General features: G+C 34.4%; 1 protein-coding gene across 10 annotated transcripts in view; it reads left to right on the top strand.

Annotated features, from left to right (window-relative positions):
* The window catches only part of CCDC102B (coiled-coil domain containing 102B), a 368,750-nt gene that overhangs the window by 153,129 nt on the left and 188,244 nt on the right, over window positions 1-27,377 (top strand). For all 10 annotated transcript variants that reach the window (XM_055102590.2, XM_055102591.2, XM_008952665.5 and 7 more), the window contains one exon: window positions 17,970-18,179. In XM_055102590.2, the coding sequence (XP_054958565.1) occupies window positions 17,970-18,179 (210 nt within the window). The remainder of the gene's footprint in view (window positions 1-17,969; window positions 18,180-27,377) is intronic.

The following is a 27,377-nucleotide window of genomic DNA, read 5'->3' on the forward strand; positions in this document are numbered from 1 at the left end:
ACACTGAGTGTTTTTTACTGTTCTGTAGGTAAGAACAGAATTATTGTCCTTGTAGAAAGGAGAAGGGATTGAATTATTTGTACTTCATAGAAAATAGCATGATGGCATTAAAAATGGAAAATCACAAATTACTTGTCTTGGAACAGATAATTCTGGGAAAATATCTTGGAAACAAATGTGTAAGAGCAATTTACAGACTGAAATGAATTTAATGCAACTGTAGGCTGGTAGAAAACTGATTTGTATTAGGTTTTCTTCCTTATATAACTCTTCAAATTCTGAACTGACATCAGAGTATATTTACATCAGATGAATATAGTGCAATGGGAAATATACAGATTTTGGAGCTAGAAATCAGCTCCTGATTACTTTATTCTGGTCGACTCCATAAGCATCTCTGAGTGTCAGTCTCCAGATTAAAATAATAGTAATAATAATATTAATAATAATCATGAAACAGGATTTTGGAAAATGTATATACTGCAAGGGAACAGTTTTCTGAGACAGAGTACTCTAGTATTGGAACTTAACAGCTAAGCTGCTTAGGAGAATTATATCCTCCCTGTGTTCCTCCTCATCACATCAATGCCATCCGTTGACAGCTCTTCTATAAGTCCTAAAAGGGGTGTTGGGGTGAGATGGCATGTTTCAAGAGGTCCATTATGAGAAAGGCTGAACTGTTGAATACAAATCTTCCTAAGTCAAAGGGAAAAACTGGTGGCTTTCATAACTTTTGTTTTCTAAGAGGAATCAGACTATCAGGATAGATATCTCTTTTTCTTGACCTTCAGCTCTGAGAAGCGTCTTTCATTAAACATTGTACAACATGTTGTATAAAAGTTTATTTAATAGTTAACAGCAAAAAAGGAAGAAAGCACATATAGATATTTATTTAATATTTAATCTTTAGTTCTGCAAATATTGTATGGTATCTGCTGTGCTGTGTTCTGGTAACTCAATGGTGTGGGATGTAGAAATGGACTTGCCTTCAGAGAACAGCCTTCAGTGAGGGGTACAGTATTCACCAGAGATCATACCTTTCAGTGTAAGTTGTCAACAGTTTGGGAGCTGTACAGCAAATGTGAATGATGCTAGGGGGATTGCCCTAGCCAGAAATTTTAGATGAAATAAAAGATATTTTATTTACTGACATAGTTAAATAGCATTATCTTTGACATGAAGGATATTGTATAATTAGAACTCCGGGGTCATCATAATTTAATTTTTAGAGATTGTCACAGTAGGTGTTGATCTGAATTGATTTAAATCTCCTGTATCTCAATTCCTCTTATTGACTTTACATGTTCTAGCAAAGAGATTTCAATTACTGAGAATATGATGAATATATTAGAAATGGTTACATGATTTTGGAGCAGGATATTGAGGAATGAAAGCAGGTTGATTCAGAAGACTGTTAGTGATATAGATTTAAACGTTCTGGGTTTATATTGACAAAACTCAGGAAACAGAATATATAAAATGAGATTGATATTAATAAACCATTGGAGAAAAATAACAGTCTGGGAAAACAGAATCAAGCTGTCACAGAGAAATATACTTTCTGGTCATTTAGATAAATACAAGTTTAAATACTCCATTTTTTCAAGAATGAAACTGTTACTTATTCTGCATTTATAGAAATCTGATAAATAGAAAGTTGAATAACCAATGAAAGCCTGTAATCATTTATCCAGGAAATATTAGGTGCCTTGAGTAACAGATATTTCTTTCAAAAAATTTAAACTGTATAGTTTGAAATAAAATACTGAAAATAATCTTTGATAGCACATCAGTAGTAGCTTTTCTTGGTAGCTAGGTCTTCTGAAAAGATTTCTAGCTAACTTAGGTTGATGATTGAATTACAGTCTCAGGTTTATTGCCTCCTTTAAGTTTCTGTCTTCTATTAGATAAAGAAGAGCTCAATGACGATTGTGATGTGAGTGGGAAAAGAAGGGACTGTATCAATTAAAACTGTAAATATTAGCTTGTCTTAGGAATAGCCCACCTCCCTTCTTTAGAAAGTCTGCATATTTTAGTGCCAACCTCAACACATCTAGTGTTTAACACCTTCAAGCTACTTGCGATCTTTAATATGATGCCGTCTAGCTCTTATCTTCCTTAGGACACAAACACATACATTTGAACTTTTCCTGTAAGTTGTGTACAATTCTTCTAAGACCCTGTTTACTGCATCCCATGAGGTCACAAGTCAACTTAGCAAGTCTACACTAATATGCTAATTTCTTTCATGTCAACATATCAATTGTTACTCTCAATGCTTCCAATCTAAAACTGCTTTACTAACACTCTTACAGTTGTGTTTAACACGGATTCTAATTTCCAGTGGAGATAAATTTTCTATTTTACATGGGAGGTCATTGACTTAGAACCTTTCCATCATTATCATCAAACGTTTTCCTTAGAAAACATGTTTTCCTATGAACTGACACCTTCTGGAAACATATGCCTTAAATCAAACAAACAATTACATTTCTCTTCTGCTAAAATCCCTGGTTAATATGAGTATGGCATAAAAAGGGAAGGAAAGGGCCTGACAGTTTAGGTGGTGGAGTTCTTAACTTCATTCTGCAATAGTGCGTGGCTCGTAATCACTCAACAAATGGCCATTAATTGAACGAATGAGGGAAGGATAAGGACAAAGCACATATCAAAAAAGAGAGCCTTCTATTTTAACTTTCTATGAGGTCGAAAGTAAAAGTAAAATAAGAATGGAGGAAGGGCAAAGCTGTCTATATTCATTTGGAATATGATTTGTTCTATATTTGACTCCTTTCTGTTTGTTTGTTTGGAGATAGGGTCTCACTCTGTCACCTAAGCTGGATTGCAGTGGCGCAATCTCGGCTCACTGCAACCTCTGCCTCCTGGGCTCAGGCAATTCTCTCACCTCAGCCTCCCAAGTAGCTGGGACTACAGGTGCGCACCACTATGCCTGGCTAACTTTTGCATTTTTTTGTAGAGACCGGGGTCTCACCATGTTGGCCAGGCTGGTCCTGAATTCCTAAGCTAAATGATCCACTCGCCTCGGCCTCCCAAAGTGCTGGGATTACAGGCGTGAGCCACCACGCCCGGGCTAGATTTGACTACATTTGATTCACTCAAAGCACGTTGGTCACTAGTATGGTCTGAAAGTGTGTGTGTTCCCCAAATTTATATACTGACATCCTAACTTCCAAGGTGAAATCAACTCCTTTAGGAGTTGATTAGGGTTAGGGTAGACGGTGGAAAGAGGGAGAGGATCAGGAAAAAACTAATGGGTATTAGGCTTAATACCTGAGTGATGAAATAATCTGTTTAACAAACCCCCATGACACATGTTTACCTGTGGAACAAACCTGCACATGTATGCCCAAACTTAAAAGTATATATAAAAGGCTGGGCATGGTGGCTCATGCCTGTAACTCCAGCACTTTGGGAGGCCGAGGCGGATGGATCATGAGGTCAGGAGTTCGAGACCATCCTGGCCAACATGGTGAAACCCCGTGTCTACTAAAAAAAATACAAAAAAATTGCCAGGCATAGTGGCACATGCCTGTAATCCCAGCTGCTCAGGAGGCTGAGGCAAGAGAATCGCTCGAACCCAGGAGGCAGAGGTTGCAGTGAGCCGAGATCACGCCATTGCACTCCAGCCTGGGTGACAGAGCAAGAGTCTATCATGAGAAAAAAAATGTATATGTATAAAAAGAAACAACAGGTAGCTCTGATAATGGGTGAAAGAAGAACAGAAAATAGGAGGGTTGGTTAAAATCATATGTACGATTTTATTCAACCCTAGATCTCTCCCTTCTTCTCACATAGCCAGCCAATGCTTACACTTTTCCTACTGTAGAGAAAGACTGGAAGGTTTTTTATCTGGAAAAATTGAGACAGAAGAACGCTAAACTAAACCATTGTGCGTGCAACTGAGGGACTAATTTATTTACTGTCAATAGGGGGATTTAATGACATTGTGCATAAAGAACAGGGAAACTCTTAATATGTTTTAGTTGTTTTAACTCCAAGAAAATTCATTTCACGAAAGAGTGGAACATTTCTCTCTGAGTACAGTGCCCTTCTCAAAGGAAAATAGAGACTGGAAGCTCCACTATCTTTACTTAAGTCCCTTGGTTAATAAGCCCCTCCTGTTTGTACACTAAACATCCAATTGGCTTTTTAGTAACTCATTCTTAAATATAAATTAACATCTAAAAAATTCCTGTTATGGAGAAGTTTTAACATCCGGTAGAAAGTTTTTCAAAAACTAGAAAAGCATCAGTAGAAAAGAAAACAATAGTGGTAGTCTATGGGGAAAAGGGAACACTCATACACTGTTGGTGGGAATATAGATTGGTACAGCCATCATGGAAAACAATACCAAGGTTTCTAAGTAAGTTCAAAATGGAACAATCATGTGACCCAGCAATTCCTCCTCTGCGAATATACATAAAGGAATGAAAACACCACCTTGTTAAGATACAGCACTCCCACGGTCATTGCACCGTTATTCACAATAGTCAAGATATAGAAACAACCCAGTGTTCACTTATGAAAAAAATGGTTAAAGAAACTGTGATAAGTATATACAATGGAATATGTATTCAGCTCTAATAAAGAATGGGATTATGTATTTGCAACAACATGGATGGGCCGGTAGGACATTATACTAACTGAAATAAGCCAAACACAGAAAGAAAAATATTGCATGTTCTCACTTACATGTGAACTCTAAAAATAAAATTCAAATATATAGAGATAGAGAACAAAAATTGGGTCCCAGGGACATTGTTGGGGATGACGAAATGGGCAGATGTAGGTCAGAGGCTACAAAGCAACAGAAATACATACAATACAAATACACACACACACACATATATACACACACACATCTCCATCATATATACATATACATCTCCCCATCATATATATATACACACATATATATATTTGTATCCTCTGACCTACATCTCCCCATTTCATCACATTATATATTATTATATTCATTATACATATATTTATATATATTTATATATGTATAATGAATCAGTCTAGAGATCTAATGTACAAGATGAGAAATACATGGTAACAGAACTGTACTGTATATGAGATTCATGCCAAATGAGTAGATTTTAACTGTTCTTGCCACAAAAATAAATGAACAAAAAATAGGTAACTATGTGAGGTGATGGATATGCTAATTTGCTAAACTACAGTAGCCTTGCCACTGTCTATATACATTATAACATCATGTGGCATACCTTAAATATATACAATGCAATTTATTTTTAAAAAATAATTCTGGTGGTAGAAGTAGATTAAAAGCCCTCTATCTAATATCCGAACAGCAAAAACATTGATTAGCCCAAAAATAACAAAATGTTACATAAAATGTAACATAGAGAAAACAAAAATATTGCTCTTAGGACATGGATACATGATAACACAAATGAAAATTAAAATATGTGATTTGGAGTTGAAAGTTGAATGAGTCACCCAGAAAGTAAACCACAAAGATAAGGATGTAATAAAAAAAGGAAGTTTCTTAACATTAATTTAGCAATTAGTCCCCCAAATTCAGAGCTCCTTAAAAAAGAAGTTTAAAAGCGAGAGAATTAGAAAAACAAAATTCTTCCAAATGAAGGTCATGATGGTTTAGACGAATATATCCATCCAAGTAAGTAGCACAATCATACCAAAAAGACAGAGCAAAGTTCATTTCATTAAAGTTCGTAACACTGGAATACAATAAACTGCCTGAAAGCAAGCAGTGATAGATAAATTAGCACATATATCTAGATGATCAGAAATCAGAAACATTATCAGACTTCTCAACAAGCAACTCCAGAAATTATAAAACAATGTAGGTAAATGTTTAAAATTCTGAAGAAAGTGACTTACATCTTAGAATTGTACACATACTCAATTTACAATAATAATATAGATTAGAATAGTACATTATAAGACATACCAAATCTCCAGAAATTATCAACTGCTGTAACCTCTTTGCAGTTCACAAAATGATGTAAAAAACATGAGTTAGGAAGTAGAACTAAATAGAAAAGACTACAAGAGTATTTCCAGGATTATGATGAAAGTTGATGCCAGGTAAAAGATGTCTCAAAATAAAATAAAAGTGACACTCATATTATGTTCTGAGTTTGTCAGTATTTCTCGGAAATGTGTACTTCTGTTGGAATGTTCCAGATTAGTAACTGCATCGAAAACTAAGCAAGAAACTATGAGGCACTTCATAACTTCAGGAAACATAAAATTATAATAGCAAAATAAATGCAATTATAGTATACCACATTGGTCACTTGTAAATATATATATATTTACAATGTTAAGATGGAACACGTGGCCGGGGGCAGTGGCTCACTTCTGTAATCCCAGAACTCTGGGAGAATATATAAAATATAAATAAGGGAGGAGTAAGTGAATTAACAAAGGCAAACAGCTTAAGACTGTGCTTATCTCACTGGATATTCTCAAGAAATAATAGACATTATAATTAATGAAATGATATGTAATAGGACAAATAATACGATATATTTTGTTCAGCCATGGTATGGAGATAATAGGCCTTCACATTAAAATAAGGGTGATGATTTATAAATTATATACAACCATTAAATTTTCAGTAAATGAAAAAAAATTTTTCAGTAAATGCCACCTATTTATTTGGAAGATGAAGTATTTGGATATTAACAGCAACAAAAAAGTGATCTTGAACCCATTGTTGAACTCAATGTTAACATGGAAGAAATCTTCAATTGAACTTCCTTGAGTAGAAACCTAAATTCTTTTTTAGGCTTAAAAAGATTCTTGATATATTGTGAAGATAATGAATCATTTTATTTCAATGTTTGTTTTTCAGATAAAGTGAATGCACTTTTTTTCTGAGTCCATTGAAATTTTTGTTCTAGAAAAGATTTCATTAAATCTTGTCACTGACTACATGGTAACCATTTTGATTGTCAAAGGAGTCCTTCACCATATATTTTCTACTGCCTTGCTTAATAATGCTGTTGTTTATTCCATGCATCTAGTTTGACATTCACTCATTTCAATGTACACCAATGCTGGTGTTTATTCCATGCATCTAGTTTGACATTCACTCATTTCAATGGACCCCAGCAAAGCGGTTCTATATTCCTTTAATAATCTGCTCTTAGAAACTAGTCATTTTCTTGACATTTAGAGTTCAAGGCTTTATTTACTTATTTCAGTACCAATGACTTATGAGGCAATCCCATAATCCTGACCACTGCTTTTTTAGCTTCTAGATCCTTAAAATTTTCAATACTCATTCTGTATTTCCTCTTTTTATAGTTAAACATCTTGGCCCCCACAAAGGTTTTTCCTCATGTATGCTCTATCCATTAATCTAGGTTGAGTAGAAACAGTTGTCATTGTAACCTACTCCTTTATTTGACACTATAACTGCTGGCAAGGGAGGGAAGGAAGTTCTTCCTTCTCCCATCGATTTTACTTTGTGGAGGTGAGAGAATGTGGAGCGCAGCAGTGAGGTGGAGCATTGAGGTAAAAACAAGCGTAATAAGAAGCTCAAAGGATATATGCCAGGTTCTAGACAAGAGCCACTTAAAATTTTCCCTATAAATGATTTTGAATTCTGGTCATAAATAATTATTGGAAACTAAATTTCAAACAACACTCAAGTGTATACTCTGACCTTTATCTAATCGTTTGGGAAATCCTATCCTCCACCATAAATGTTAAGAACCTTTCAGTAAAAAGGTCAGGTGAGCTGAAGAGTCTTATGTAATCGATCCATAGGCATTGACATTTGTTTTTGAATTTGGACAAATGTCCGTGTTGGACTTTGGCTCACTGACATATTTGAGTAATCGATCCTTTCAACTAACTCACACTTGCTAAATATTTTTCCACTCCTAGAAGAGAAAACTTAGGCCACAGATGTAAATCTTCACTAAAGTGTACCTTTGATGTTGCTATCACAACTAACACAATATTTTTGTCCAGAATCCTAAAGTTTTTACCTTGCTAAGTAAATAAAAGCTTGATACATCAAAATCAATACATATTTATAGTGTACAGTGGAAAAACATGTTTTATCTAGAACTTGTCTATCTGTGCAAGAGTATAAATAAAATTCTGGAAGCAGGACACTTGGAATGATGGTGATATCTTGACACCCGAGGCATACATTCATATTTATGTTTGCTAAATGGGTTTACTTTTTACTTATGTAGCACTCAGAGACAGACAACTTTCTTAGGCAGTATGCTTTAGTTTATGGCACATGGTCACCACTGGTTTCTACAAAGCCCTTCTCTTTGTGCTCATTCATTATGTATTTTCTGCTTATTTTTCCATACCATTTCCTACATAGGCTACTATTGCAATATGTTTTTCTTTATCTATGTTCTTTAAAAAAAGTATATTTTTAACTTTAATAAATGTTAAAATCAACACTATCTTTTATCTTTTAAGGTTACTGTCTGTTGTAGGTATACTATTTCAACACAAGTGACATTCATCATGATACCTGTCTTAATGTGTTAACAGGCATCTCCCTAGAATAATGGCATTTACCTACATAATCATAATGATCAAACTGAATAAATTAATAAATTATTAATATTATCAATATCTAATTCATAAATTCTCTTTTTCCAAGAATGTCTTTTGTGGGCATTATTGTAAAGCAGCCTCCAATCTAGTTTTGTTAATGCATCAGGTGTTATATCTTCCTAATTGCTTTTTAGTTTAGGATAGATTCTCTCATTATTTCCCCACAAATTGGTGTTTTAAACAATCAGATTAGTTCAGTGATAGAATATACTATATTCTGTATTGGTCTAATTGATTGTTAATGGTATCCTTTGTTCTTCTACGTTCTGTATTTCCTGCAAACAAGAATTAAGTCTAGACCAGGATTTTCTCCCACTATTGACATGTTGTGGGGTGCCACCGTGTACATTGTAGGATGTTTAGCAGTACTCCTGGTTTCTATCCACCAGATGCCAGTAGTACTTCTTCAGATGTGACAACTAAAATCATCTTCAGACTTTGCAAAATGTCTCCTCAGGACAAAATCATCAGGGTTGAGAACCACTGACTGACAGACTAGACTCAGGTTAACATATTTTTAGTAAGAATAATATATAAAATCTCCATGGATTTCCTAATGCTTCATATCAAGAGAAACAATGCCATGTTGTTCAGCTATTACCCATGCTAAATATGATCACTTGGTTAAGGTGTGGACTGCCAGCTTTCTCCAATATAATACTCACTTTGAAGTTAGTAAGTCATGTGTGGTATAACATTTTGATTCCTGAATGTATTGTTTTCTCCAGAAACCCTTTATCTAATGATTCTGGAACCTACTGATGATCTTTATGTAAATTTATTATAGTTGGTAGTTGCAAAAGTTACTCTATCAATTTACACTTTTGAGCTACCATTTTCCTGTCCCTCCCAGTAGTTTTTCTTTTTTTTTTCTTTGTCTCTTTTTCTCTATTTAACATTATAGATTCATGAATTAATTTTCTTAGGGTGTTATAAATGAATATTGTCTAGTATGGTCTGAACACTTGTGTTCTGCCAAAATTCACATATTGAAAACTTAATCCTAGGGTGATAGTTTTAGAAGGTGGGATGTTTGGAAAGTGATTAGGTCATGAGAGCAGAGTTCTTAGGATTGGATGAGTATCCTTATGAAAGAGGCCCAAGGTGCTAGCTGGCTCCTTCCAACACGTGAAGACACATGGAGAATACATCTGTGAGTCAGAAATTAGACCTCTACTTGAGGCTAAATTTGCCAGTGCCTTGATCTTGGACTTCCTAGCCTCCAGACCTGTAAGAAATAAATTAGTGGTTTTGTTTTGTTTTATTTTGAGACAGAGTTTCGCTCTTGTTGCCCAGGCTGTAGTGCAATGGTGCAATCTCAGCTCACCGCAACCTCCGCCTCCTGGGTTCAAGCGATTCTCCTGCCTCAGCCTCCCGAGTAGCTGGGACTATAGGCATGCACCACCACACCCGGCTAATTTTTGTTTGTTTGTTTGTTTGTTTTTTCAGTAGAGATCAGTTTCTCCATGTTGGTCAGGCTGGTCTCAAACTCCCAATGTCAGGTGATCCACCCACCTCGGCCTCCCAAAGTACTGGGATTACAGGCATGAGCACCGGGCCCGGCCAAATTAGTGTTGTTTTAAGCTACCTAGTCTATAGTATGATGTTATAGCAACCTGTATGGACTAAAGCATTTTCTCTTTTATTCAGATTCTCAAATTGTCCCAAAGCTAACCAGTTGGATCCCTTTTAGGCTAAAACTACTGTTCCTATAGTATTTTGCATAAATCAATGAGTGCTTAATTGCTTTCAGGCATGCATGTGTTCTGTGTTCATCCTGTACTTTCCTCGCTGCAGCACTGACATCAAGCATTTCTTCAAACAGCCCTGGCATATCTTACTGGAGATATTAGGATGCTGGCCATCTTCACTTTCCTTGCAGTGTAATTGCTTCCATATCCTTTCAGTGGACAGGGATAGAACCAGTCACATTTATATTGCTAATTCCTCATTTACATTTACCATTAAATGTTCATTGCTTACCTTTTTTTTTTAAACCTGGCTTATAATTTACACACAGTTTAATGCACAGATATTGAACGATAATGAATTTTTTTTTTCTGTTTCTGTTTTGTTTTTGAGACAGGGTCTCATGTTTCTGCCCAGGCTGGAGTGCAGTGGCACAATTATGGCTCACTGCAGCTTCGACCTTCTGGGCTCAAGTGATCCTCTCATCTCAGCCTCCTGAGTAACTGAGACCAAAGGCGCATGCCACCACGCCTGACTAAATTTTGTAAAGTTGGAGTCTCACCATGTTACCTAGGCTGCTTAAATTCCTGGGCTCAAGTGATCCACTCGGTTGGGCCTACCAAATTTTGGGGATTATAGACTTGGGTGACCACACCCTGCCTTGAGTGATAATGGTTGATGTATCACAAAACGCGCAAGCAACTGTATAATGCACTCCCTTACCAAGATATGGAAGATTTTTTCCATCTTGAAAAGTTCATATGTCCCTTCCTGGTCAATTCCTTGCTTTATAGATAGTATATATTAATGCTGTCAGTTCTAGAACTTTATAGGCCATAAATATTCTATTGTGTCGGCCTTGTTTTGTTCACCAAATTGTTTTTGGATTTATTCATAGTGTCTCATCTATTGCTAGTTTTTTATCTTTTATTTAGTAACAATAGACTGCTACTCCATTGTATGAATATGCTGAAATCTATCTATTCTGTTCATAAACATTTGTTTCATTCTAGATTTTGACTATAATGAATAAAGCTGTTAATATATTCTTATGTAACTATTATGTTTTTATTAATCATAGGAGTGGGATTTATTTCTTTAGGAATAGAATTACTGGTTCAGAATGTAGCTGTAAATGTTTTATTTTTAGAAAACTGGCAAACCATTTTCTAATGTGATTGTCCCTTTTCTTAACAATTTTTTATCTGTATCTCTCTTAAACTGTTTCCTAATAATGTTAATGCATATGGTTATTTGCTTTATTTTAAAATATATATAACATTCTCACAGACTTCTAACAGTATTATTATACATAATAGCCCTTTTAAGTGATGCTTAAGGTTTCTATGCAATCCTTTTTGCTCTGAACATCTATCCCACTGGATATTAAGTTAGAGTTCTGTATTCACAGGTCACTTAAACTATATTCTGTGGTTATGTAATCAAATTGATATATAGTTACTTCATGTGTATCCAATATTGGGGTTCCCCTTTTCCTTCTTTTCCTGATTTAATTCATGCTGGAGGATATTATTACAGTTTTTTCTTTTCCGTGTGGTGATTTTATGCAAAATATTTGTATAAGCTGCAGTGCTTTGATTCTCATTTTGTTTTCTACTTCTAGTAGCTTTGTATAGATGTTGCATTCCTTTTTCTGTGACAAAGTGTGTATTGTTTTGCTCAGGCTATACTGCAGACTGGAAGGCTTAAACAGCAGACATTATTTTCTCACAGTTCTGGAGGATGGAAGTCCATGATCAAAGTGCTGGCAAGTTCAGTCTCTGGTGAGGTCTCTTTTCTGGGCTTGTAGATGGTTGCCTTCTCACTGTGTTGTTACATGGTCTTTCCTCTGTGCTCACTTGGAGAGAGGGATCTCTGGTACATCTTCCTTTTCTTATAAGGACATCAGTTCCATTGGATTAAGGCCCCACCCTAATGTATCCTCTTAATCTTTGTTACCTATTTATAGAACCTATCTCCAAATATTATCACACTGGGGATAAGACTTCTAAAGACAAATATTGGGGGGAACACAATTCAGTCCATAACAGTTGGGTAGGATTTTCCAGGGATAGCAAGAATAAGAGGTAACAGGTGGGTTCTATGGGGGAAAGTGGAATAATAAAAATTACGAATTGTGTACTTAATTTCTTAGTCGTAATATGCCCTCTTTTGTCGATACAGTGAAGGGACACTTTTTAAAAATCCAAGCTTTTGGGTAGGAGGATGAAAATCAATTTGTCTTATCATTCTTTGATAATTCCTTTAATATCAACTTCTTGCTTTCCTCCTGTCCCTTTCCAGGAAGTTTCTAAATGACAGCCCTGCTTTCCAAGATGCCCCTTGCAATCTAGAGTGCTACCCATGACCTTGAAAAACCTGAAAACAATGACCCTTGTACTTTCTTTTTTTTTTTTTTTTTTTTTTTTTTTGAGACGGAGTCTCGCTCTGTCGCCCAGGCTGGAGTGCAGTGGCGCGATCTCGGCTCACTGCAAGCTCCGCCTCCCGGGTTCACACCATTCTCCTGCCTCAGCCTCCCGAGTAGCTGGGACTACAGGTGCCCGCCGCCACGCCCGGCTAATTTTTTGTATTTTTAGTAGAGACGGGGTTTCACCGTGTTAGCCAGGATGGTCTCGATCTCCTGACCTCGTGATCCACCCGCCTCGGCCTCCCAAAGTGCTGGGATTACAGGCGTGAGCCACCGCGCCCGGCCGACCCTTGTACTTTCTAATCTCCCTTATTACATTTCTGATAGTAGCTTGTGTTCTGGCTCTCCAGGTCTGAGATCTGCTCTCCGTTATTTCCCTGCTTAACGTGATGTGGCTACCTTTACAGGACATCCACCATAGCGTATGTTTTCTCTTCTGCACCATCCCCATCTGACTCTGCTCCCACATGGTCTCCAGAGAAGTCTCTGCTGCCCTCAGACATTTATTGCACCTCTTACATATCCGTCAAGTTTCTATAAGTCTAAGCCTCTTTATTGTGTTGACAGGTTTGCAGCTACCAGTGATTTTATTTTTTTCTCATTTTTGATCTTTGGAGGTTGGCTTGAGAGAGTGAGATTTAGTCTGTGTTCATGTTCTAAACTATGCAATTTTCAAAGGATACTATTTTATAGCCATAGTCATCTATTTTTGTATTGATTACAAAAAATTACTTTAAGAGACTGATTTATTTGGATATTACAAAACAGACATCTAAATAAGTCTAGCAAATAAATTCAATGTAATTTAAGACTGAAAGATAAACACATTGAAATCTTGAGGGATACTGCAAAGCTTAAAAATAGGTATAACATCAATACATATATAAGGAAATAGTTGTGTCTGGCATTAGACAATGGCTCTCATATCTCAATTACAGGGAGTGTAGTTGAACCCAGCTGCTACCTTCTGAATATTTGCAAATCAATTACTGGAACATTCACATTGGTTTTAGGTGACTCTTCACTGGCCTGCCAAGTGGCATATAGGGCATTCTTTTGGGAGTTTTCTCCATTGACTAGGTCCATTTAAAAAGTGATTGTCATCTTGGTACAACTTGAGGAAAAAGTAAATACACTATTTTGTATTTGAAGTGGCTGTTGATGTTTTCTTCTTTAGGAAATAAATTTATGACTTTAGACATTTTTGAGTTGAATTTGGAAGTTAATAAATATTTTCTCTAAATGATTTCAGTTCTCCCTCATAACACTAGGTTGTAGGAAAGAGTTTTCTTATGTTATAAAAAAGAAAAATTGAGGCAATCAGTCTAAAAGGAGAATTGGGACTCATCTGTAGGTTATTTTATTAAAAATCCTCTCTGCCTCACTGTGTTCACTACTATAAAATGTAAAACAGCTCTGGCAATAGCAGTAAGAGTTCAGAGTCAATGTACGGAGAAGTCCTTTTCATGTTATGTTATGGTAAGTCTAGTAACTGGATTCTTTTAGAGTGCTGTCTTAATTTTGCTTTGTGTCTAATCATTGTCATTGAAATACAGAAGGGCTTTTTCCTGGAGACTATCATTATCTGCTTTCTCTTTCACTTAACAGTTATTTATGGAGCACACATACAGTGTGTGTCTGGTGCTGGGCTTATGAGCAAAATGACACAGTCCTGGTTTCATAAAGCTTACATTCCAGTTGTTGTTAATGATTACAATTTTCAGTATCTTTTCAACAATATCAAGCCATGGCAGTTGAAGAATGAGTAAATAGCTATGTTTAGAAAATGATCCAATGTTTTATCCTCAGGAATAATCACAATATTACAGTTTTTACAAGCAACTCAACTGATTCTGATATTCATACTTATTTTTCAGAACCAGTCCGTGTTTGTCCAGTTTCCTTTTATACCATGTTCTCCCCAAATCCTAACATTCCATAACTGGACAGACTCTTCTTGGTCTTGCAGTGTTCAAACATTTTTCTTGCTTTCTGTGCTTGGTACACTCTGGGTCTGGCTGTGCTTTTCTGCCTTATTAAACTTCAATTTGCAGCTTAAATATCAATCATTTCCTCAAACAACCTTCTCCTTTTACCTGATTTATTGCAGGCCTTTCTATGACACTCAATTTTTTTTCCTTTGTAAAAAGATGCCCAATGTTACTCATATTCTATTTGTATTTTTAAAGTCATATATTCAGTTCCTCTTTGTTTCTTGATACATAAATAAGCTCAATAAATATTCATTCAGTAAATGTAGTGTTGGATATTTATGTACTTTTTCTCGACGTTTAATAAGAAATTGATGTCATTAAGTGAACAAATATTTTAGTGCTTACTGTACAAAGAATGTACTTTTACATTAAAATTTTCAGAAAACAGGTTTCAGTAATTTCTGCATTATCTGAAATTCATTTAATGCTAGAACACGCTATTGGTTAAAATTCACAGTTAAGTTAGAATTAAAATATTTTAGGAGTTTCTCTTCATCATCAGAAGCAAAGCAATGGAATTCTATTTCCATTTGATAAAATTATTGTAATTTTTATGATAAACTCTGAGAGCTTAAAATATTACCTGACTTTTTATTTATCATTTTAAGGTACATGCAATTAAATGCTTTTTAAGTTAGTGAATTTTCATATGATTCTTGGAAAAGAATGATGTGATAAGAAACAGTTTTACAAAATAAAAACTAAAACTTCTTATAATTTTATAAGACTTTTACTTTTTAATATATGTTATACACATATATTTATCAAATAATTTGTATGTTTTGATAAATCTGCCAATAGTAAAACATCAGAAGGCATTATTTAAGCTTTGTTGTTGCTACTGCTAAAATCATTACTTAAAAAAAATCTTAAGAGTTAAAATTTATTCATTCAGACCATGTATTACTTATTTAAAACCTTGGTTCTACTTGTTATCTGTTATTTAATGTTAAATCAATTTATTTAATTTTAACATTTAAAAGAATACTACAAGTTCACAAAGACTTGACACAGCATATTTGTCCTTGCCCAAAAATACATTTGCTCTCCTTATATTAATTTTTCATTACTAAGTTGCTGCCTTCTTGTGGCAACTTTATCATTTTTATTCTATAAGTGAGGCAATGATAGAAACTTTAAGTATTAATCTTAACAATGAAAGTAATGGCAGGTACTAAATTAAATTGTGATATAATATTTTCACCTCATATTCCCAAACAAACATCCCAAATGTCAAACTACATCATCTAAAATTTGACCCTTAGTTGATTATATATAATTGGTAAATGAGGTCTAGTGCCAAGAACGTAATTTTGGTTTCCTACATTTTGGAAGCCAGAGCATCTCTTAGATTTGGGAACAGAACATTTTCTACAATAACGGTACAATTATATATATATGAAAAAGCAGTTTTTAGGCTTTTATATCATAATTTATTATGATACTATAAAGGATATTGTTGAAATGTAACATTTTTCTAAATGTTGACTAAGTTGTTGGGCTTTTAGAATTTAGCATGTCATAGCAACAGATTTTATAACAGTATAATAATTATAAAGTATGTTGCAATCAAGCCATTATAATCAACAATGTTAAAACAAGTAATTTAGAATTTTTATCCTTTTGAGATATTTTTAAAATGCCTCATACTCTAATCATCCTAAATAGTTTGCAAGGAATTTTGAGTAGTTGACCCTCTTCTGTCCCTACAATACCACAAATATAGTATTTGTGCTATTGTATTTATGGTATTATATGTATGGTATCATACTAATTTTACTAGTAAGAAAACTTAATAAGATAATAAATTTCTTGTCCAGAATTAGACAATGAGTAAGTGGTGGGACCAGGATGAGATTCTAATAGATTTTCTACTGTAAAGAGTTACTCTGCTGTATAGATTTATTCAATAAATTACATTGATGTCTCGATATCCATATGCCTAAATATATGAGAGAAACATACATTTAAAAAATTTATATTACCACAGTGTTTCTCCTTTAAGTGTTACATTGCTAGACGAAGTGCTTTCTAATTACTTTGATTAATTTCACTTCTCACAAACCTTGTCAGATTAGATAAGTTGTCTACATTGGGGTAGATGAAGTTACCTGACTAAGCTTATCCAGAGAATAAATGGTGAAGTCACATTAGAATGCATAGCTCAGGACTATAATTTAGAGACAAAAAAGCTACTATTCACTTCTACTTACAATGTCCACAAAAAAATTATAGCAGACGAATATAATTTCATCTCATAATAATAAGCACTTAGATGTAATAAAACTGCAGAAAATAAATACATTTGATATTGCCTCTTTAAAACATAAAGACATTAAAATAACAAAAACCAAAGGAGATATTAAAATTATCTTAAATCAGAATTTCTAGAGTAGGCTTCTGGTCACTGATAGTAAGAAAAATCTCCTCATGTTGATATACCATGCAGCCTTGGTTGAGAACCATGGGAAGAGGGCAGAGGTTGACAAAACTTTAGTGTAAAGGACCACAAAGTAACTATTTTGGGCTTTACTACCTATATGGTCTCTCTCTCAACAGCTTAACTTACCCATTGTGTGTGAAGGCAGTTATAGGCAAAGTGTGAAGAAATGAGCGTGGCCGTGTCCCAATACGATTTTATTTGTGGTATTGTTTGAATTTTATATAATTTTATGTTGAAAATGTTTTAATGTAAAATTTTAAAATATAAAATGATAAATTATATATATTTTTTCAATATAAAATTAAATTACTTTTTGCATTACCTTTTGGCAACTGCAAATGTTGCATAGATAGAGAGATAGAGAGATAGAGATAGACAGATCCATATAGCATCTGTCTATTCCCTAGATAATTGAGTGAATGAATAAATGAAATATATCCAATCAAAATTGCCCATGAAATGATATTGTGTCTTCTCCACTGAGAATGTTCATCAGTTGAGAGTGGAGATTAATGTTCCCAAGAGCAGCAGTTCTTCACTTGACACATATATTTGAAAAATATGGTACATATGGCTGTAGAGATAGTTACATGAACCAAGAGGAAAAGTATATTTATCTACGGTTTGGCCTGATCTTAGGATTTTTGTATTTTTCTCATGTTTTCAAACAAATAGAATTTTCTTTTTAAAATTGTATCAGTGGACATATCCATGAACTTTCTTAATGGGAGTCTGGTTGTGGGTGGCATTATCTTTTGGCAATTGCAAATGCTGCATGCTGCTTCTTTGTGTTTTCTGTGTGTAGCTAGAGAGATTGCAAGCTGAAAATACCTCGGAGTGGGACAAGAGGGAAATACTTGAAACAGAAAAGCAGGGACTGGAGAGAGAAAATAGAAGGCTGAAGATCCAGGTGAAAGAAATGGAAGAGCTCTTGGATAAGAAAAATAGATTAAGTGCAAACTCTCAAAGTCCTGATTTCAAGATGTCACAAATTGATCTGCAAGAAAAAAACCAGGTATGGGTGCTCCTTGGAGCAAATTCTCACTGTCTAATCTCACTCTGATGCCTACGCAGAGTCTGTCTTCACTTGTACAGGCCTCCACATTTGGATATTTCCTTTTGTGCCAGCTAATACCTGATACTCCTTGCTCTTTTGCCCACTAGGATGTAAAATAATGTTCATGCATCTGAAACAAAGTGTGTCAAATGTTAAAATATGACAAATCTTCAGACAGTTTCAAGATTTCCAAAAGGAAGAAGAAAAATGAAGTAAGAAATAGACCTTTCTGGTTTTTTGTTTCTTATTAAAGCTTTGTCTCAGTATTTTCTAAGCTAATGATCTTATTTCCAATAAAGATTTTTTCATTAATTCAAGCGACTATACAATAAGCATTTGCTGGTAGCTATGGTAAGTATATGCATAAACATTTAAATTTAGCTGAAACTCACTGTTTTCTGGTTCTTTTTTGTCAGTTTCAGAACGATTATTTTTAAGCTAATGAAATGCATAATTTTTCAAATAATTTTTTCCAGCCTGTGGTATAAATCTTAAAACCAGGATAACATTCAGAATTTAAATTTGGGAAATTTAATTTTGGATGTGTTTTATCCCCAAGCCAGTAGATATAGTTTATGCTATAGACGGACATTTTTTTGATAGTTTACAGATTTTTAAATGTGCTTTTAATGGCAGTCTTATAGTTTTAATGTGGGTTCGTGTCAATATGCTGTAAATTATATTTACCTTGTTTCTATTTTTCAATTATATATAGCATCTTATGCACAATTCTATTTCTCACTCAATTTCTTTAACAGTTTTAAAAGGTGAATTTGATAAGTTCATAGTTTTGAGATATTTAAGTCATTCATACTCACATAAGCTCTAAAACCTAAATGGCCAGAAAAATTGAATTCCATATTATTTCATCATTCTTTCATGAATCTAGGGATTTATTGCAAATGCAAGATTAAATTGTATTAGTGTTTCATGACCTAGCAATGCAAATATCTAAAGTTAAATGTTATAGTCCGTGACCATAATTTTCTATTATATTGATTCATAAACTATCCATAATAATGTATTTGATTCTGACATATGTACACTGATAAATCTGTAGACATCTTATTTTGGAGATCTCTACTCTAAAAAGAGCAGAATTATCTCAATTATGGACTGTGGTTTGATTATAGAAATGCTTTTTATTTGATTTATTCAAGCAAGACAAACATTTATTCGTATTATTCTCTGTGTCAGTCACTGTTCTATATGCAGGTAATGAGAATATTAATTAATGAATCATTATCCCCACCCAGCATGGGCTTAGAGTCTATATAGGGAGTCAAACACACAAATTTTTATAAATAAAACATTATAGTGATTGCTAAGAATAAAGTGGAAGGGGACACAGATTAAGAAGCAATTGATTATATTTGATTTTGGCACCTTTCTAGTTGTATCAAAATGTGATAACATAAAGTATGTCTTTCGGGAAGAATTGAGACCTGTTTGGAGCTGGCATTGGCGTAACCTGTCATCAGGGCACACCGAGTCCAGACCTGGTCTCTTTGACAATGTAGTTATTTGGGCTGGGACTAAGCGGAACTTGGAAACTGAGAGGATCCTCAAAGGTCTAAGTCAGTGGGTATGCTGATCACTTAGAAGACTGCAGGATTTTTTAAGTATATATCATTTTGATGGTGAGGGTGGTGTTGGTGATTTTTATCCTCTTCATTACAAATTCAGACTATCTGCTGGAACTAAAATAATCACTTATTTTGCAACGGTAGCAAGCCAAAATTCTTAGTGCAACAGGAACTTCCCCAGAAGCTCAAAATGTCAAGATTATGGTGTCCTCAAATGTCAAATGAATCAGAGCTGTGTACAGAACATGCCAAGGTTTAGGGAATAATGTAGATTTTATCATAACACAAAACCATACTGTAGTTTTAACATTATTTCAATAAGAATTAATTTATATGTATATAACTACCATAGATGAATACCATGGTGCTATGTGTATATATATATATAAATATATAAATATATATATATTTATATATATATATACACCATGTATGAGTACCATGTCTATATATGTACAGAAATTCCATACATGAGTGAGGCAGTGAAAGCAGGTGTTAGCATGTAAGGGACACTAGTGCAAACACTGCACGATTATTAGTCTCTAAAAGAAATATAAGATTTCTTTAGAAAGATCTCTTACTACATGACATTTGCATTTAAATTACATTTACCAAAGGTTTGTGGCAGACATAAAGCTACGTGCTACTCATCAAGAACCCCACATAAATTGTAAAAAATATGTTAGGTTTTAATATTCTTATTGTTCAATAAAATTTTTATAAGTCCCTATTGATTCGAAAAGGTAGGACTTTTCACATGGTTTTACATTTGGTTTTTTTTATTTCAATGGTATAGGGAATGCATTTTTAAAGAAAACGACTTCCAGTTTTAAATTGCACTATTAATCAAAAGACAAATAATTTTCTTTACATAAGTAATCTCATCACATAAATCCCCATTGAGTAGTTGCTTTTATATACTAGGTTTAAGGATATGTGTACATCATTCTTTTACAGCTTAAAAAATGCAATAATACACTTGAACTTTTAAAGGATAGATTGGAAAATTACTACTCTGGTGGTAACTATATTTAAAGCATAAACCAATGTAATAGGCTTTTCTAGAACAACCATTGCATGAAGATTTTTCGATTTGCTATTGCTCTTGGAAATAGTGGCACTGTTCCATGGTCCCGTGGCATCAGCATAATTGACAAAACAACACCAGAAACAGAACTTTGGTGGCAGTGTCGAGTGCTCTTCTCAGCATGAAGTTTGCATTATAAATGATGGCAAAGATGTTTAAGACCTAGATTTGTAAAAAGATAAGTAAATCCAAGAGTATGCTTTGAGGAAGAGAAATGCAGCTCATTTGAAAGTCTGATTTCACAGACAATAGTAAATTATATTAGTGATGCTTGATCATTAGAATGTACATTTCCATACAACATTAAAAAATCCACCTGTCCTTATTGGACTAACTGATATGACGTAAAGTTTTTTTTTAAAAAAAAGTATTCCATACACTCAGAAAATGTGAATTCAATAATTTGAGCTATTTGTCAGAATTTTTTCTTTGTTTTCTTTCACAAGATCAAGATAGCTAAAACATTTAAGTGTATTAAAAATTATAGTGGTGTCGAAAGTGGGGTATACATGTCACACTGTGTTCAAAAAGCTCTTGCTTTTTGAATCTCCATGTTTTATAACAAATATTAGTAACATAGCATATCTACATAACATAAATAAGTTAACATATTTAAAGAGTAAAAGTTGGTAAGCTCATAACTTTATAGGAACATAAAAAGAACACATATCAACAATTCTATTTATCCCATTAGTTAATGAAGAAACCAGCAAGTTATTACAGCCAGTTCGAAGGAAAATCTAAGTGTCATACAACTAGGCACCCAATAATGCCAAAATGAACGTGCTTAATGGATGCAAGACCGGCTCTTCCATGTGGGTGGGGAAGTAAATTGCACTGTCACCAGATAACGTTGTCCCACACGTTTATGGACAAGAATCAGTTGTATGGCCATGGATCATCTATAAATTACAGGGTTTTGTGTAAAATAGCTTAATGATGTCAACATTGCAGGACATTATAGAATCAGGAAATCTTACCCGAGGAATGTGTTAGACACAACTTCCAGGAATCTTTGTTGATCATTGCAAAGTCTTTCCCAATTTTCCCTGGCAATATAAGTTACTTGATGTGCATGTGTGATAAATCTATATATGAGTACATCAACAAACACATGCGGAGTGTTATTCTAGACTAGGGAGGGACAAACATTTTTTGTAAAGATCAAGATGGTAAATATATTAAACTATTTAAGTAAGCCACATAAGTCTCTATGACATATCCTTTTGAAAAATTATAGGCCTTCGAAACCATAGAGAATATTTCATGGGTGGCACACAAACAGGTCTAGAGCCAGATTTGGTTCATAGGTCATGGCTTGTTGCCTCCTGCTGTAGCCCAGGGGTCTCTGGCTTACATGGACAGAAGGAGGGCCAAGAAGGAAAATGTGACAGAGTTAGGTACAGGGTGACAAAAGAAAACAGCACATCTCCCTGCTGATAATTGTTGGTTGGTTAATAGGAAAAAAATATGTGGAAATAGTTGTCCTCCAAAGAAAAGTCTTTCCCCTCAACTGGAATTGCAGTTTTCCACATTTGCACATATCCTGTGGATCTACATTTTTATGCAAATTCTCAGAGTGCCCCTATCTTTCCAGTCTCTTATTTTATTTGCCTTTAATTTATTGGAGAGTAGCTGGAAGTATTTTTCTGAAACTCATGGGGGGATGTGGCCACCAAAGCTCTGACCCCGAACTGAATAGACACCATTTCTCATAAACAGTTCACTTTCATCATCCTCAGGTCATGAAATAGCCTCTCAGATAATATTTTCGAGAAGTTGATGGAAAACTTCCTACTGTCGATGTAAGATATAAACCTCCTTCATTCTGAACCCTGATCTGCTTCTGTAGGTCTAGGATAAGGTCTGAGATTCTGCACTTCTACGAGGCTTCCACCTGGAAGCCTGCTACTCTGGCTTCCAGATGCTGACTCTGCTGGTCCACAGACTGCCCTTTGAGTAGCAAGCACTTTGCCTATGGCAATTATTAATAATTTATCTGCACCCTTGCATCGAATCACTCACTTGCAATTCATTTCTGCTCTACTACCAGAGTTATTTTTCGTCTTTGATTACATGTTTCCACCCCTTTTCACCTTTTAGTCATTTGAATTACTTCGTGCTTTCTTCCAGCACAGGATCTTTCCATAGGTTTTTCTTTCTGGAGGAAAAAAATATCATTTCACATATAAATTTATTTTATTACCAGATTTCTCTGAGATGATCAAGCTCATGTTCCTGTAAGTTAAGCAAACAAGTAACTTAAATGCATGTGCACATTTAGGCAATATCACAGCTGGGCAGAGATAGGAAATCAAAAAGCAGCATGGATTCCCTAGTATCTCTCAGTCCCCAACATTATATGGGTCAGAGGTTTGAGCTATCATCTTTATCTAGCAACCTCTTTATAAATATATAGGACCTTTTCTGAAACACAAAACTGGTAGTTATAGTAAGTGACAACATATTCATCTAACCAGTACCTATCTGCAGCATGTTTACTAGTGCGGCATCCACCTGAGCCCAGTGCTCTCCTATTGCTTGTTTACCTGTTAGAGATCTGCTTTTGTTGCAGCTTCTGGCAGCCCTTCTCATGAAGCCTGCTACAGTTCTTCTTTGGTATCATTTGTTTTCTTAAGTCATAGTAATTCTTCTGATATTAACTAGGATTTTGCTTCCTTAGAAAAGCCTTTCCTGATCTACCTGAATAGATCATATAGCTCTTGCGGTTTTTGCAATTGTCTAGTTGTTTGTGAGATCATTTGATTAGTATCTCTATTGTATGTGACTAGGAGATGGATGAAGGATTGCATTATGTTTGCTAATTCATATATCCCCACAACCCAGCACACTTTTCTCATACTAGGCCTTCAAAAATATTCATGAAAGGGATAAATATTTTAAAAGAATGAGGGATTTGTGGTTTAAGATAAGCAATAATTTGTGTGCATGAGTCATCGCATTAAAAAATAAAGGTGAATGAGTTTTCATAGATACATGAAGAGAGGGAAGCTAGGCTCTAGAAGTCAGGATGAATGGATATCTAATATTGACATAATTGAGAGGCACAGACAGAGGGGAGTTTCACACACAGAAAAGCGTCATTCTGGAGTTAAATATCTTCCCCTGGGCTTGAGAAATCAAAAAAGAACTATAGATACCTCCCTGATCCTAAACCCTTTTTATGCTCTTACACTCCCTTTCCTCCCTTTGTTCACATTTTTGAAATTTCAGGAGGGCAGAGAAAAGATGTAAGACAAATGAGAGGAAGGAAAATGAAAAGTGGGGTTTGTGCTCGCTACAAAAGGATTAGACATAATAACCAGGGAGAGAACAAACACTCAAGTGTAATATTTATCAAGAGAAGTCTTGATATTTCTGTGACGAAAATGTAGAATTGCAATTTCCAGACATTATTTTTATATGATCTATAGAATTAATAGTATGATCTATAGTATCTATAGTGTAAATGCTGATTTGCTTTATCCAATATATGACACAAAGTCTTCTTTATAATAGCTCAATTCTTCCACTGATAAGCAGTCTATGTATTCTCTATTGCAAACAATACTTTTGAAAATGAAAAGTTATGGGAAAAAGTGGTCCATATTCTTTTGAGAAAAGCCCCATGTCTCAGGCAAAGTGTTTTGGAAGCTTGTTTACTGAAATCATTCTGGCAACTGAATCCCTTCATTCAGATCACATAATGGATCGCTTTCAGAAAGTCAATGTGCCCGGGCAGTAATGATGTGTCTTAGGAAACTGATGAATTCATCTAAAAGTTGAAAGGCCATTAAAGTTGATTCCTAATGAATTTGCATTAATGACAGTAGTCAATATTCAAGGAATTACAATGTGTTTATTTTGTTTAGTAACTTTGGCTTCAAAAATAGTTTATTTCATCAGTGATTTAGCAGGCAAACCTATCAATTTGTTAAATTTTCCTCATATGATATGTTGTTTTTCTTCCAAATCTTACTATTATTTATAAAATCATTCATTTAAGAATACACAATTACAGTTTTTACTGATATAAAATAGAAATTATTATAGATAACATTATATTGGATCATTTCTTGTTTATCTTTAACTGTTTACATAGATTCTATAGCTGAAATACCCTAGAAATTCTATTTTTTAATGTAGCTATTAATAAAAATTTATGTTATTATGGAGAGGTTTTGATATATGGAAAAGTTGAAGTTTTTAAAATATAAAATGTGTTATATTTTGGTAATTAAATTGGAAAATCATTTATTTTGAAGAATGTCCTGCTTGCAGCAAGTGCTAAGCTACATGTAGGTCCTGTGTAAATTCATAATTTAGTTATTGCATGAAACATAGAAATACATCCATGATTTTGTGCACATTTTAAAGTGTATAGGTGGGATTATTGGGCTGAGTGGAACAATGGTCTTTTGCCAAGTAATTTCTGAAGTTAGCAGAGATAAAGAATTATAGTTTTAAAGTACCATTTCTTAATGCTATGTAGAAAGCATGTACTGAAAGTTCCCTACTGGTTTGAAACAATCAATAAATTGCAAAAGTAGTATGACATTTACCCTAATGTAATATGATTGCTCATGCCTACTCTCAAATGCATGCACACACACACAGACACACACAGAATTGAATTTTACAAATCTAATTCTAAAATAGATTTATTCTTTTCCCTGTTATATGATTCTCTGCTGAAGCAAACTTAAGTGGATAAGGTTTTGCATATATGAAACGTTATTACTAAGAATAAATTAGTGATAAGATAAGTTTTACATCCTTTTACTTTCATATTCTCTTATACCATTCACTGCTATGTTTTGCTAAAATCATGAATTTTAAATCTCAGTCCCTACTAAATATAGTGTTTGGCACATCCTCATAACTGTGTGTTAAATGCATAAGTTTAAGTATTGATGCTTCTGTTATTACTATTTGAATTTAATTATGTTTCCTGATTTGTTTTCAGCTCTTATACTTACCTTTTATTCTATCAGTAAGGCAAATGTAAGGTTATTGGAAGTTTATATTATTCTTTAAAATCTCTTTCATGTGTATCAAACTGGTGATATGTTAACCCATATCCAATGAAAACAAAGATGCAAAATTTGACAATTTAAATCACTTATATTTAATAAAATATCGTAGCAAAAATTATGACATTTACGAATGTCAGCTGTGAAATTATATATTTTTTAATGTTTGATGTAACTAGCATACTACTAATAATCCACTATATTATTACAAAATAATGAGATAAATAATTATTTACCTTCCTATTTAAAAGGACATAAAACACTATTGTTACAAAGATTATTTAAAATTAAAACTAAAATGCAAGTTTGAGTTAAAATCATAAGATTAGTGTAAACTCAGATTAATAGATCTGAACCATTCACTATTCTTTTTTCTTCTCTTTTTCATTAAAGTGAAATTTCATAACATAAAATTAACCATTTTAAAGTGAACATTTAGTGGTATTTAGTAGATTCACAATGTTATGGGACCGCCCTGTCTATTTAATTCCAAAGCACTTTCATCACCCTATAAGGAAACAAAGCAAGCGTGATGCAGTAACTCCTCATTCCTCCCTCCCCTAAGCTCCTAGCAACCGCACTTCTGCTTTCTGTCATTCTGGATTTCGGGATATTTCATATAAATAATGGAATCATGCGATATATAATCTTTTATGTCTGGCTTTTTTTTTTTTTTTTTTTTTTTTTTTGAGACGGAGTCTAGCTCTGTCGCCCAGGCTGGAGTGCAGTGGCGCGATCTCGGCTCACTGCAAGCTCCGCCTCCCGGGTTCACGCCATTCTCCTGCCTCAGCCTCCCAGGTAGCTGGGACTACAGGCGCCCGCCACCACGCCCGGCTAATTTTTTGTATTTTTAGTAGAGACGGGGTTTCACCATGTTAGCCAGGATGGTCTTGATCGCCTGACCTCGTGATCCACCTGCCTCGGCCTCCCAAAGTGCTGGGATTACAGGCGTGAGCTACCGCGCCCGGCCTATGTCTGGCTTTTTAAATTTATCATAATGTTTTCAAGGTTCATGCACATTGTAGCATACATCATTACTTCACACCTTTTTGGGTACTTCATTCCTTTTTGGCCTGTCTGGTATTTGTTCATTTCTACATCTGCTGGTGGATATTGAGTCGTTTCTACCTCTAGCTCTTTTGAATAGTGCTGCTCTAATCATGCATGCACATGTATTATTTGAATATCTGTTTTCAGTTATTTGGGGTATATATCTAGGTGTAGAGTTGCTGAGTCAGATGGTAATTCTATCTCTGTAACTTGTGGAGGAATCGCCAAATTGTATTCCATAATGGCGGAACCCATTACCTTTCCACCAGCAATACGTGAGGGTTTTTATTTCTCCACATCCTTGGCAACACTTGTTATTTTGTGTTTTTGTTTTGTTTTGTTTTTTTATTTTTGAATTATACTCATCCCAGTGGGTTTGGTTTCTCATTGTGATTTTCCT

Source organism: Pan paniscus, chromosome 17 (genome assembly GCF_029289425.2).
Source record: "Pan paniscus chromosome 17, NHGRI_mPanPan1-v2.0_pri, whole genome shotgun sequence".
Classification (NCBI taxonomy): domain Eukaryota; kingdom Metazoa; phylum Chordata; class Mammalia; order Primates; family Hominidae; genus Pan; species Pan paniscus.